The 14,833-nt window shown below is 47.6% G+C and overlaps 1 protein-coding gene across 1 annotated transcript in view; it reads right to left on the bottom strand.

Moving 5' to 3' along the window:
* Positions 1 to 9,968, bottom strand: part of SMCHD1 (structural maintenance of chromosomes flexible hinge domain containing 1) — a 165,034-nt gene extending 155,066 nt beyond the window's left edge. Inside the window, exon 1 of the mRNA XM_084620188.1 lies at positions 9,660 to 9,968. Coding sequence (XP_084476314.1) covers positions 9,660 to 9,845 — 186 coding nt within the window. The 5' untranslated portion in view covers positions 9,846 to 9,968. The remainder of the gene's footprint in view (positions 1 to 9,659) is intronic.
* Between the last annotated feature and the right edge of the window lie 4,865 nt (positions 9,969 to 14,833).

The following is a 14,833-nucleotide window of genomic DNA, read 5'->3' as shown; positions in this document are numbered from 1 at the left end:
GTATGTCCAGGGCCCAATAGCTTCCAGGCAGAGGGGAGAGGAGCATGTGGCTCTTTGCTTGTTTATACGGTGCATCACAAGGTGTTATGTATCAAGATATGCTGTGGGAAGTTTTGCAGAACAAGTAGGAAGACTATGCAGGAGGATGTTAATACGGAACTCCATATCCTCTAAAATCCCATATGTCCCCATATTTGAAGGTAGCCCAGGTGGTCTTGCTAACCTGTATCAGACACATCAGTGATTACAGTCTTATTCAGAGAATGGTACCTCTCCATGCATGTTTACAGGTTCTCTCTACCACCTGTGACTGCTCTAACTCTGGCTCAGATTGAAGTCTGGCAACTGGCACCATGTACCTGCATGCAGACATATGGCCTAGCAGCCCCAGATACAAGTATACCATCATAGGCATGTTTTCTTCTAACCCATGCACCAGTGTTTGCATGGACAGGAACCTGTCTTCAGGGAGGCATGCTCTCACTGAACCAAAGTCAATCAGAGCTCCTATGAACTCTATGGTCTGTGGTGACCTGGAGAGCTAGAATGATGGAGTAAAGTGTTACCACCTTGAATCTGAGGTGGCATATATATTTGTTCAGTCTCCTCAGGTCTAAGGTAGGTCAAAGACCTTCTTTTCTTATTTGGAATAAGGAAGTACAGGGAGAAGATTCCGCCCCTTTATTCTCACATTCTCTTCTACTGATCCCAGACAAAGCAATTAGTCCACTTCTGTTTGTAACAGACTCTCATTAGAAGAGTCCCTGGAAAGAGGATGGTAGTGAATGGATTTGTATAGGACAGACTTGGGCAGTGATAACTAATACCGATTTGTCAGCTGTAATAGCTGCCCAGGCCTGGTAGAATGGTAGCAGATGGTTCCAGAAGGTTGGTGTAGACTTCAGATTAGCACAGTTGTGGCTCTTGACATTCTTGTTAAACCTACTGCCTCAGAGGGAGCTGGGATGGTCAAGGAGGCAGAAGAGGGGCATCCCCTGGAATACTAGGTTTCTTCTGTTGCTGATATTCAGTCTGTCAGTCCTGGAAGCAAGGTGTACTCTGCCTTTGTTTGGGTTGATATCTGTAAGGCTTTCTGTAGGGAGCCAGCAGATAAATCTCCAGGGACTTTAATATAGCCCTTGTGGGATTCAAGAGAGTTTAGGCCAAGTCCATCAGGACTTGCACTACCTTACCCTTCAGGACAGCAAGAAAGCCTGGCAGGCCAGCCAAACCGCTTTGAGCTCCCTGACGTTGATTATGGAGGGCCAGATCGTCCCACAACCAGCAGCCCTGCATGCTGCTGGCCCAGGTGTGCTTGCCAGCCCACATCTGAAGCATCAGAGACCAGGGTCACTGACGGCGATGGGGCCACAAAGGGAGCTCCCTCCAACACCAACCCAGAGTCCAACCACCAATCCAGGGATGACCAGATGTGATCCAACACCCAGCTTACCCGGTCTAGGTCGTGCCTGTTGAGAATGTATACCGATGCCAGCCACACTTGCAGAAGCCAGAGATGGAGCCAAGCGTGACAGACCACATATGTACATGTGGCCCAACAACCAGTCAGGTGCGAGCCGTGGTGAGCGGGTCGTTCTTCACATGGAAGATCAGGTCTGACATGGCCTAAAAACGTGCCTCCTGAAGGAAGGCTCTGGCTCGCATGGAGTCGAGGACCGCTCCAATGAGCTCTATCCATTGCACTGTCCTTAAGGTGGACTTTTTTTGTTGTTTATCATCACGCGCAGGTCGCAACAGGTGGAGATCACCAGATTGATGCTCCTCTGCACTAATTCTGGAAATCTGCCCTTGATGAGCCAATCGTCAAGATACGGGAAGCCCTGGACCTCTTGATGTCTCAGGTTAGGGGCCACTGGCACCAGACATTTTGTGCATACTTTTGGGGCCAAAGGGCAGTGCTGTGAACTGGAAATGGCGTCCGCCCATTATGAAAGGGAGGAACCGTTTGTGACCTTGAAATATGGAAATAAACATTCCACAAGTCAAGGGCGGAGTACCAGTTTCCTGGATCCAGGAAGGGGATGATGGAGGCCAGGGAGACCATGCAAAAATTCAACTTCTTGAGAGACTTGTTGAGGCGTCGTAGGTCTAAAATAGGGCTGAGGCCCCCTTTTGCTTTCAGGATTAGGAAGTAGCGGGAGCAGAACCCTTTTCCTTCCATGTCCCCAGGGACCTCCTCTACCGCCCACAGGTGCAGTAGGTTCTCAACCTTCTGAATGAGATGTTGCTCATGACAATGGTCCCTGAAGAGGGATGGGGAAAAGGGTGGGTGGGAGAGAGGGGCGGCCGACAATTGCAGAGTATAGCCCCGAGATACTCTCTCTAGCACCCAGCAGCTCGAGATGACCCACGACCAGGCTGAACGGTAGGGACGGAGATGGCTGAGGAAAGAATCAGGTGGATACAGGGAGATGACTGGGGTGTTGCTCTCGAATTCACCCTCAAAATGAGCGCTTCTGGCCCCCTGGATGCTTTGCCAGACTGGGTGGGCTGTGCGGGTGAGCGGCAGGAGGAAGGGCGGTGATGACTAAAGCTTGTGTCTCTATCCCTTCTCCTTGCAGACCCCTGTCGAGGCTGGCGGCGGGGGTGACCGGAACTGCTTCCTTGCAGACTGCAGCGTATGCATACCCAGCAAGCGAAGAGTGGCCCGAGTGTCTTTCAACCCATGCAGCCTCGCGCCCATCTGCTCCACAAAGAGTCAATTCCCACCAAATGGGAGATCCTGGATTGAGGTCTGCATTTCTTGGGAGAGGCCAGCAGTTTGAAGCCTGGAGCTGCGCTTCCAATGAGCCCCAAACTAGCATATAAAACTGAGTTCACCACATGCTCGAGAGAGTTGACTGAACCCAACACAAGAAGCTGACGAATCCTAAATGCAACCAACACCTGGACTATCCATGTGGAAAGGACCCTCCTCCATCTCAGCGTTAAGAGGATAAGAAGAATTGGTAAGATTTCATTTCAGAGATTGTATTTCCCTTTCTATTCTTTAATATAAATATCTGTAGGTCATCTTACTGAGTCTACACTCTCTAGCAAGACCTAAAGTAACCATATTTTAGATTATAAATCCAAGACAACTGGCCTCAAGAGAGATTGAAAAGAATTGTTTTAAGCAACTGCTTTTAATATTCTAGACTTGTCCCTTTTGAACCAATCTCGTCAAAGAGAAGTAACCACAATCTTCAAAGTGCCTTAAAGACAAGTGCACCCTTGGAAGTGTGATAAACAGGTACTAAAGAATTGTTGATCATAAGTAAAAGTAATAAGAAATTTGCACTGTTCTTTGCTATAACTGCTGAGCCTTAACTCTAGCCTGTATTCCATGTGTAGTCAACACATCTGGTTGTGTCCACATTTGAGTGGTAAATTCCTGACTATACACTGAAGTGGTTCTGGGTGAATTAATAAATTTTTGGCTGGTGAAGAATAAGCAAGTGGCCTGGTTTGAGAAATACTGCCCAAGTTAAAAGTTGACCGGAAAAAAACCCACCATGAAACTAGTGGGTTAACACTCCTCAGACTCAATAAAAATGGGTTATCCCATTGGGATTCTATCATATATTGGCAAACCTAGTTAGTCTGAAGCTTTAAAATCTAACTGGCATCCAGCAAAATTCATAAATTGAGTCCCTTTCATGCTTACACCACTCCCACACTGGTTGCACTCTGAACAGAGGCTTCTTGATAACCTCATTGGGGTCATTCTCTGATGGCAGAAGAGAGGGATCATCGCTTCATACCAACAAGAAGGAATAAGTCAGGATGGTATGGAGGAATATATTCCTCATAGAAGAGTGGCGCTGGTACTGGATCGGATGTCTCTTCAATACTGGGAATATCTCCAGGGTGATACTGATGCCTCCAGCATACTTGAGGTTGTTGCTCAACTCCATTGTTGACACTGGTTACAGGTTTGGTGCTAAGTCTCTCATTCTGCCCTTTTAGGAACTTTGTCCTCAGAGCTGTGTCTTGCATCTTCCATCTGAGAACATCCCTTGGTCTTGGAAACAAGCTTATGCCTGGACCAGCTGTGCAAGTCAGCATCCTATTTGAGTGGGCGAAGATGCCAGCTTTGCTGCCTAAGTTGGGGAAAGTTGTATAGGAGCCAAGCCGTTGGTCCTGGTACTACTGGTGCTAATGCACTCAATGCTGAGACTGTCAGCACTGAAATCTTATGCATTGGGGACTTCTCCAACATGTTGAGGAGGTTGGTGTTGATGCTATTGATGCCAACTCTGCTGATGTCCTTTTTACATTATTTTCATTGCCTTATCCCAGAATAAGAAAAATGATTGAGGGAGCACTAGCTGATGCTGGTACATCTGGCCTCACTTTGATCAGAACAGTCATCCCTCAGGATCCAAGTGACCTGCATGGAGTGCTCAAGTAAATATAGATTGAGCTGTGCATCCCAGAACTTGCAGGTCCTGGCGGAGAAGAGCTTGCACACAAAGTACTTATCTAGGAGGCCTTCTCTCCTAGGCAGAAGAGACATTGGTTGTGTCCACCCTTCATAAGGATCAGTCAGTCGTATGACAGGCAGGGTTTGAACCTTGGGGCGTGGCAGTTGATGCTAAGAGCCTTGACCTGCCATAAATGGGGGATGTACTGGATGACAGGTGAGTCAATCATCTCTTGCTATTTTTTAAAGGAACATGTTTTTTCTCTAAAGTGTGAAAACAGAATTCTTCACCAAATGGGTTGAAAAGAACTGGTTTAAGGGATCGGAACAGAGTACCAGGCTAGACACTTGCTGGATTCCATCTTGCTGTCACAGTTAAGAGGCACATGAGGTAGGAGAACGGCCCCTCAGCCTTTTATGCCCTCACATGGGAACATGAGAAGGCACAGTATGCATACATGACCATGAAGAACACTGCTATTCAAAAGAAATCCAATCTTGTGCACATGAACACCTACAGTGGGACCCACACTTGACACATACTTAAAGAGTGGGTCTTATAAATATTGGTCATGACCAACATTAGAGCTAGTTGGAACATTTCTGACAAAAAGTATCAAAACATTTTGGTTTCAACTAAGACTTCATCAAAATGTTTTGGGTTTTTTTGGGTTGGGGAAGATAAAGAGACCCTCACATTATAGCCTAGTGGTTAGAGCACTGGCCTGAGACGTAGGATACTCAAATTCAAGTCCCTGCTCTGCAAGAATCAAAGTGATCTAGTGTGAAGAACTCTGCTTTGAATCAGGCAGGACTTGAACCTGGGTCTCCCATGTACCAGGCCACTCCCCTAACCACCAAGCTACACATACATCAATCATTCAGGCATTCGGATCTCTCTTCTCAAATTGACATTTTCTGCACAATTCCATTTTCACAAAAACTGTTGAAAGGGTTTTTTTTTCATTCCAAAGCAGAACACACACATTTTTCAATCTCAAATGTTGCAGCGAATCAGAATTGTCATCTTCCTGTTAGTCCTAACAATACCACTACCAATTCTCATCTTCTCCTTGTCTTTTAGCTTCTCTCTTTTTGTTCAGCCACTGAAACCTGATGGCAACAGAATTTCTTTAGAAAGGTCACCTCTGCCCATGCCTCCTAACTGAGACAGAGGTGCAGGTATAGTTCTAGCACCTCTCCTTTACAAGTTATGGGGTCCTTTTCTCTTTGGGGATGTCTATGTGAAATTACTCATACTACAGTAATCTTAATAAATCAACAACAAAAATATTAAAAAAGAGAATGAAATAAATGTTTGCTTAACACATCTAAATTAATCCTTCTCATGACTGAATCTAAATAAGGCACTGGAAACTTCTCTTTTGTCCAGAGATCAATTCTTGCTCTGTGCTCCTTAGATACTTAAGCCATTCCCCCAATTTTCCTAACTAGTTACACACAAACACTCTAGGACTAGGAGAATTACTCATCCTGCAGGAAGCAGTCCAATGAGGGATGATGACTAACAATAGCAAATAATGACCTTTCAAAGGCTGAACAACCTTGCTCAGACACTACCTTACATGGACCACCATAACTGGCTATACCAAGATTCAGAGAGGCCTCTTAACTTCTCCAAGCAATTATTTCTTTTACTAAGAAATGACTTATGACCAGATCCCCAGACCTTCCATCACAGTTATGAAGGAAGAAGCAGCAGGATTTGGGTACCGCCTGGATTTATGGGTCCAAAGAGAGAGGCTGTGTCACACAAAATGCCCAGGGGATGATGACTATGTTTTCACACTAGTAGAGGGAGAGGAGTGAGCTTGAGTAGACAATGAATTCAGTTTGAGATTTTAACATCAAAAGGTGAAACCAGGACATCATAAGACGTCTGAAAGATAGGCCAAAATGTGAAATTGGATGGAGTGAGACAGATCAGGATTAGAAAATTAAATTTCATCTGGAGGATCCACTTAGCTAGGTAAGCATTCAATGGCCTGATGTGAGATGCAATTGCCCCATCAATCATTTCCCAGGAGAGAGGGATTTTTTTTGCTGGCTTGTGTTGAACAGCGCACCAAAGTTTGACAAACCTAGATGAGTCAGAAACTCTGATTCCTGAACAGCTCTTAGTGTTCAAAGACACATCAGTAACTGCACAAGTCAGCTGAGGTGGGGCAGGATAGTAAACTTCTGCCAATAAAGGGATGCCAGCATCACAACATTGAAATCTGCAAAGACTATGGGAGCAAATAAAACACCAAATGATACGGTGGCATATTAAAAAATACATTTGAGACAGAGCAAGCCATAAATATTTTTGAAACAAAAGAAATATGCAGATAGGCATTCCTTAGGTATCTGAAAGTGAAAGTCTCCTGGTTCTGCTACTGCTGTGACAAATCATATAGTCTAGATCTTGAATTTCTTGCAGACCATAAAAAACTCCAAAATCATATCCTCAACTGACACTCTAGGTCATCTCTGGTCCAACCCAAACAGCCGGTCACGCTCTGAATCTGACGTTTGGATTAGATGTTGATATAGAGCAGTGGTTTCCAAACTGCGGGTCAGCACCACTGACCGGGCCATTAAAAGTCGTGTCGACGGTACCGCCCAGGTAAGGCAGACTAGTCCATACCTGTTCTGACACTGTGCTGCACCCCAGAAGTGGCGAGCAGCAGGTCTGGCTCCTAGGTTGGGGGTTCCCATTAGCTGGGAACCAGCAGCAGCAGCGCAGCCTTCAGAGCCGGGTGATCAGCCAGCAGCCACCACTCTCCGCTGTGCCTTCAGAACTGGGCAGGTGGAGAGCGGTGGCTGCTGGCCGGCCGCCCAGCTCTGAAGGCAGTGCCACCAGCAGCAGCACAGAAGTAAGGTTGGCATGGTATTGCCACCCTCACTTCTGCTGCTGGTGCTGCTTTCAGAGCTGGGCACCTGACCAGCAGCCACCACTCTGGCTGCCCAGCTCTGAAGGCAATACAGAAGCAAGGGTAGCAATACCGCCTCCCCCTACAATAGGCTTGCAACCCCCTTTTGGGTCTGGACCCCCAGTTTGAAAAACACTGCGGAAAATCACACATATTTTGCGGTCATAGCAAATTTTGCTGTTTATGCCATTACCAATGTGATTTCTCCATAATTTAAGTAGACCCCTAGGTATAGGAAACAGCAGCAGCAAGATTTAAACACAACTGGGAAGTGAATGGCAAAACAGTGGACAGAATCAAAGATGACAGATATCCACCTCCAGAAGTTTCTAAAATTTAGAAAGCTGCTTCACCAGTCATATTTCCACCCACTCCCATCTCTTCAACAGTCAAGTTAATTCCACTGATTAGCCACAAGGCATTCTCTCAAATAAGAAATGCCTCCACCCATTTCCATTTCATATCTGGGCTTCCAGAGCAGTGCTTTCCAAACTTTTTATGTCATACCCCCCTACCAGTAATGGAATCTGTCCACACCCCTCCAGGAGTCGTGACCCGGAGAGGGGCAGGGCTGGGTGTCTTTCCCTTCCCACCCCTGTAGAGGCTGGCCCAAACCCTGCCACGTCCCCTGAACGTTCCTCCATACCCTCCTGGGGGGGGGGGGGCACACACAGTTTGGGGACCACTGTACTAGAGAGTTGTATAACTCATGTTTCTTAAGAGGCATAAGGAGCTTCCCTTTTATCTTTCTAGAATAAAGTTTTCCACTCCCAAACTCAAACTTGTTTCTTTCAATAAAAAATTAAATGTGATAGTAACAAATACCGCAAAGTGACACATTCAAAAATGTGGAAAAGACTTGAGATAAAAGCCAGCGAGTACTTTTTCCTCAGAAAGAAAAACAGTCACAGTCCTGATAACAGAGAACTTTTGTTTCCCAGTTACAAGGTTTCTTAATCCAACAAATTCTTCTCTCCCAAGAAAGTATCTGAAATTAAACTTCAACAAAAAACAAAGCAACAAAACCCCACTTTGTAAATGAATTTAAAATTGCAGAGAAACGTAACACATGAATCAATCATTAGAATCATAGAATATCAGGGTAGGAAAGGACCTCAAGAGATCATCTAGTCCAACCCCCTGCTCAAAGAAGGACCAATCCCCAACTAAATCATCCCAGCCAGGGCTTTGTCAAGCCTGACCTTAAAAACCTCAAAGGAAGGAGATTCCACCACCTCCCTAGGTAAGGTGTTCCAGTGCTTCACCACTCTCCTAGTGAAAAAGCTTTTCCTAATATCCAACCTAAAGCTCACGCACTGCAATTTGAGACCATTACTCCTTGTTCTGTCATCTGCTACTACTGAGAATAGCCTAGATCCATCCTCTTTGGAACCCCCTTTCAGGCAGTTTAAAGCAGCTATCAAATCCCCCCTCAGTCTTCTCTTCCGCAGACTAAACAATCCCAGTTCTCTCAGCCTCCCCTCATAAGTCATGTGTTCCAGTCCCCTAATAATTTTTGTTGCCCTCCGCTGGACGTTTTCCAATTTTTCCACATCCTTCTTGTAGTGTGGGGCCCAAAACTGGACACAGTACTCCAGATCAGACTTAACCAATGTTTAATAGAGGCGAACGATCACATCCCTTGACATGCATCTGATGAAGTGGATTATATCCCATGAAAGCTTATGCCCAAATACATTTGTTAGTCTCTAAGGTGCCACAAGGTCTCCTCTTTGTTTTTACTGATACATTTCAGAGTGGTAGGTGTGTTATTCTGTAACACACACGCAGGTTCCCAATATGTAGTCAACCAATGAGTTTCCTCTGCCCAGGAGGCCGCAGCTCACAGTGGTGACCTACAAGGCTACAGCCACCAGGGGCTGAGAATTAACAGCCGAACAACGAGGGCAGCCACTAGCCACTGCAGCCCCGGCCGGCCAGGGGCACTGAGCACAGCGACCCGGTGCTGCTCTTTAGCGCCTCGCCAGGCAGACAGTGGCAATCACCGCGCACCGGGCGCAGTCCCTTCCCCGCAGCCCCCGCTCCCCAGAGAGGGCCGCAGGATCACGTGGGGCAGCGCGGCACGTGCCGGGCTCGGCAGCACCACACCCCCGAGGCTGTCGCGCGCTAAAACGCGCAACGGCCGCTCGGTTTGGGCAGGATCAGGGACTCCAAGCCCGCTGCCTCCACCTCGCCCCGCGCCCGTGCCTCCTCCCTGCCCCCGCAGCGCTCCCAGTGTCCCCCCCCGCACAAGCCGGTCGTAGCAGCCCAGTTCTGCCCGCCCGGGCCCCCGCTACCTGGCACACGGCGCTGCGGAAGCCGCGGTACGTCTCCGCGTCGCAGCTCAGCACTTTCTCCTTGGGGTCCCCCTGCTCCTGGCGCCGGTCGAACAAGAACACGGTCCGGTCCCCGCTGCCGTGCGGCCCTGACAGGCTCGGCTGCGGAGCCCTCGTGCCGCCTCCCGCCGCCGCTGCCGCTGCCATGTTGGGGAGCAGAAAGCCGTAGACGGAAGCTGCCCAGTCACCGTGGCCTTCGCCTGAGCCTGGCTTCAGGCGCGCGGGCTCCCCCGCCTGGCGCGGCTCCCCCAGCGAGCGGAAGCCTCCGCTGGGAAGTGGGCGGGGCTGGAAGGGGGCGGGGTGCACCAGGGAGGGGGTGGGGCCTGCGGAGTGAAGGGGCGGGGCCTCGGGATGGCGCCTACGCCAGGGAAGGGGGAGCCGGAAGTACAATAGCGGAGGGGGCAGGGCTGAGTTAAGGGACTCGGAGCGCGAAACGGAGATGAATCCGCCTGAGGGCGGAGCTAAGAGAGCTGAGGGCGGGGTAGGGACCGGGCAGTTCCGTCTGTCCCGGAAGTGAAGTTACTCGCGAAAGAATCATCCCGGGAGGGACTAAAACCAAGGGCCGTACGTCACTTCCGTGCCAGCGTGTACCATAGAGAGGGGAAAGGATGTAGCCAGGGAAGCCCCGATTTTTCACCCAGGAATTCTGAGCGCTGCTGCTGCCCCCGCAGGCGGTGGGACTAGAGCGTCTGTGCAGGCGGCGCCGGAATCACGTGGTCTTCTGCTCCCCTCCCAGCCCGGGGCCGCTTCCGGACCAAAGCGAAGCTGCCGCGCTGGTAGGCGGAGAAGGGTCGCCCCAGGAGGCTGCTGGAAACTCTGGCCCTGCAGCCTGAGCCTCCACCTCCCTCCCCCGCTTGGAGCAGGGCGCAGAGCAGCCCCCGGGCGGGCGGCTGCTCTGAGCCCTGGAATCGCCCTTTTTGCCCCGGGCCCCCGGCTGTTCCCACCCTGCCCCTCCCGCTCAGTGGTATCGTCTCGGGGCGTCGCTGCCAGACGCCCTCCGCGGGGCTCCGTTGCCAATTGAGCAGAGGGCCGGGTCCCGCTCCTCCTGGAGATGAGCGAAGATGCAGGCACCGTGTCAGTTGTTCTCAGCCCACCCTGGCCACGCAAAGCAGGGGACCCGGCTCCGCCCAGCCGTCCTGCAGCTGTTGTCCCTTCCCACCTGTGTTTCCGCAGAGGAGAAGAATCTGTTCTGGAGCTGCGTGCTTACAGAGAGAGTTGATTGACTCTGAAAATAACGCGAGGGTGGGGAGCAGAAGTGTTGTACTGAAGTGACACCCACAACCCCACATACAATCCCAGATGTAGATCCCTAGAAATATCTAGTAAAAGATCAAGCTGACAGTAATTTGTGATCAGATTAGGTATGACCATTATTAGATGTCAGGGTTAGCACACTACTGAGATGAATGGAGCTAATCACTACCTTTGCTATTCGGTTTGCAAACTGAGGAAGACATGCTCCATTGTCTCTGCTCTGATAAAGCCTAGAAAATATTTTTAAACGTAAACATAAATTCTGCAGAAACTCATTGGACTATCACAGGAGTGCTGATCTATCAGTTGTACTGGTTCAACCTACCTATAATCATAAACTACTTAAATCTAGAATACTAAGGAAATTCACCCAAAACAAAAAGCAAACAACAGAAAACCGACATCATGGAACTAATATGATGTTTGCTGCCATCATATTGTTCATTCTGCTTGTGTGTTCTACTTGTTCACCACTCTTTGTCTGGCTGGTCTATTTAGACTGTGTAGGTGTTACATACAGCCTTGCTCGTGCCAATAAGAAGAGTCCTACTACACCAACATAAGAGATGTAGGGCTAATATCGATATAGTTAGGGCAACACAGTGTCTGTGTACACACCATGTTACTTACTATTTGGCTATCTTTTTTGTCAATTTCACAGCTTCATGCTGAAGGCTCCTGCTCCCAGGTGGGCTGCTCCCCGCAGCCTGCTCCATGCTGTGAGTCCAGCTGTACCAAGGTTCCCAGCTCCCTGCACCACTCTTGGGAGGGAGCAGGGAGGCGAGATTCTGGGCGGCTGACCCACTGCCGGTGAGGAACTGAGAGCTTGGGGGCTTCCATGCTCCCATCCGGGAGCAGGGAACCAAGAGTGGGGGTGGGCAGATGGGCTCCCAGTGGGGAGCTGCCCCCTCTTCAGTCAGTGGAAGCACTCCAGGTGAGGACGCATACCACTGGCTGAAGAAGGGTAATGTGGACATGAACTACCGCAGTAATTACTGCAGTAGCTGTAAGTCGATTTAATATAGGTCAACTTAAAAGTTTTTAGTTTTCTAGACATGCCCCAATATGCATTCCTTGTTCCTAGAAGTATAACTTTGCACTTGGCTATATTAAAAGATAATTTTGTTTGAATTGGCCCAGTTTATGAAGCAATCCAAATCATTCTGTGTGACACCGTGTCCCAATCCTTATTTATAACTCAGACGATCTTTGTGTCATCCACCAATTTTATTAGAAGTGATTTTATTATACTTCCAGATCATTAATGAAAATGTTAAATATCACTGGGCCCAGTACGATTTCCTGAAGAACCCTACTAGAAACACTCCCATTTGATGATGATTCCTCACTGATGACTACTAAGTAGGGGCCTAAAGTGCTCAAGTTACAGAGAAGTTGGGGGGGGGGAGGTGGGCCCCCTTACTACTTATAGGGACTATCTTACTTCTGCTTTATGGCCTCCTTACTTCTCATTAATGTTTAAATTAAAGCAAGCCACTTGACATACACCCCCTCCTTCCTTCTCCCCCACCCAACACACACAAACATATTTTTTTCCCCATAATTCGAGAACTGCCAGGTTCACTAATCCTGTTCCCCTTCAGTCAAATAGATTTTTGACATGGATTTAAATGGGAGTGGGACTAGCCCCCAAGTGAGTAAAGTCAAATGGGAGAAATTATACAAATCCAGTATTGAAAGTGGCTATGGAATGCTTTAAAAACAAACAAACAAAAAAACTCACACACATAACACACAAACTACTATGAATATGATTTCTTATAACACTACTCCCCTGAAGGATCTTACTGGTTTCTTTTTATACTTTTCTCCATAAAGACTTTCTAATTTTTAAACATTGGCATATTTGTGTCATTTTGATAATGCCACTTTATTCAATTTCCCCCTTTCTAGGAATAGAAAGAACATAACTCCAGAACAGCATTTAACTAAAATAGTTCAGGAGATATTGAAATTTAAATGTATTCTCAGTTCTCTTTAAAGTAGCAGTGAAACCAGTGTAAATCAGGAAACAGTCAAAACTTCCTAGCCCACATACTCCCCACCCTCCACACACTTGAAGTGACAAAAATGCTCTATGGAAGGATTGCTGTTCATGAGAAAGAAAATCAATAATTGAAACACAGTCATCCTTTCTGAAGCTGCAGCCTATGTTTAATGCTGTGGCAGTGTTTGTGGTTAACCCAGGGAAGTTTGAACACACACACAGTTTTTCACACACTCCTGCTATAATTACAGATCAGCTAGATGTTCTCGGTAGGACTGTCTGTACTTTGTTCTTATATCCTGTCCAAAAGTATATGCATCTTTTTTCTCTCTGTCATGCCAGGTTTTGTCCCTGAATGTCCTGTCAAATAAGTCAGGTATTTATGAGATTGCTATTTGAATATGTAGGTGGATAAATCATAGGGCTAACTACAGATATCTCTGGGATTTTTATCTTTATGTCCATATTTGTTGCTGTTTCTTTAAGCAGTCTCTGGTTTAGGAATAAATAATTTGTGCAGGAGCATTTTATACAAGGCCTGACCTGGAGTAATTGGAAAGGATTTTTACCTACTGACAAGCTCAGTTTTCTGGCAATTTCTAGATGACATACGTGTAGGTATCTATTGTGTCTTGAGATAAACTAGTTACATGATTTTATAATCATATAACCACTTTTATACGTGTTTAGATAAGATAGGAGCAAATCTGGATCATGCAATTACATGGAGGTGAATAGGGTTGCAGTAGTATCTGTAGTCTCATGTTTGGAGGAGTACTGTGGGTTTACAGAAGCAAAACTAGCATAACAGCTTCAAAAGAGAATAACTTTACCCATGAATCAGGCCCACAACTTTTGCACTAAGCTACATTTCTCATAGACTTTAAGGTCAGAAAGGACTATCATAATCATCTAGTCTGACCTCTGTTACCTTAGCAGCTCTGTGTTCTTGGGGAACCAAGGCACAGTACCCAGCCTGTCTGACTCACAAAAGACCTTCCGTCCCCCAGCCTCCGCTTGAATCAAAACCGATCAGAAGAAAGACTTACAAAAAGCAATGAAAAGGCAGTAGGAGATGCTCCTAAACCCCTGGGACAAGGGTGACAGGATTAAGAAAACTCCCCTAGCTGCATTTGCATCGGAGTGCGTCCCCACGCCCACTCCCTGTCAAAACCAGATCCCTGCCCCCTCTTCTGAGTGGAGGCTCTTGAGGGAGTCAGCCAATCAGTATGGGTGCCCGGTTGCCTGCAGGCCTCCCCAGCTGATGGCAAGACTTCAGTGTGATGTGTGGGGGAGACCCACTGTGAGGGCTTCATAGAATCATAGAATATCAGGGTTGGAAGGGACCTCAGGAGGTCATCTAGTCCAACCCCCTACTCAAAGCAGGACCAATCCCCAACTAAATCATTCCAGCCAGGGCTTTGTCAAGCCTGACCTTAAAAACTTCTAAGGAAGGAGATTCTACCACCTCCCTAGGTAACGCATTCCAGTGTTTCACCACCCTCCTAGTGAAAAAGTTTTTCCTAATATCCAACCTAAACCTCCCCCACTGCAACTTGAGACAATTACTCCTTGTCCTGTCCTCTTCTACCACTGAGAATAGTCTAGAACCATCCTCTCTGGAACCACCTCTCAGGTAGTTGAAAGCAGCTATCAAATCCCCCCTCATTCTTCTCTTCTGCAGACTAAACAATCCCAGTTCCCTCAGCCTCTCCTCATAAGCCATGTGTTCCAGACCCCTAATCACTTTTGTTGCCCTTCGCTGGACTCTCTGCAATTTATCCACATCCTTCTTGTAGTGTGGGGCCCAAAACTGGACACAGTACTCCAGATGAGGCCTCACCAATGTCGAATAGAGGGGGACGATCACGTC

Source organism: Lepidochelys olivacea, assembly GCF_965140295.1.
Source record: "Lepidochelys olivacea isolate rLepOli2 genome assembly, chromosome: 2".
Taxonomy (NCBI): domain Eukaryota; kingdom Metazoa; phylum Chordata; order Testudines; family Cheloniidae; genus Lepidochelys; species Lepidochelys olivacea.
Note: the sequence above shows the minus strand (reverse complement) of the source record. Positions and strands in the feature narration are given on the sequence as shown.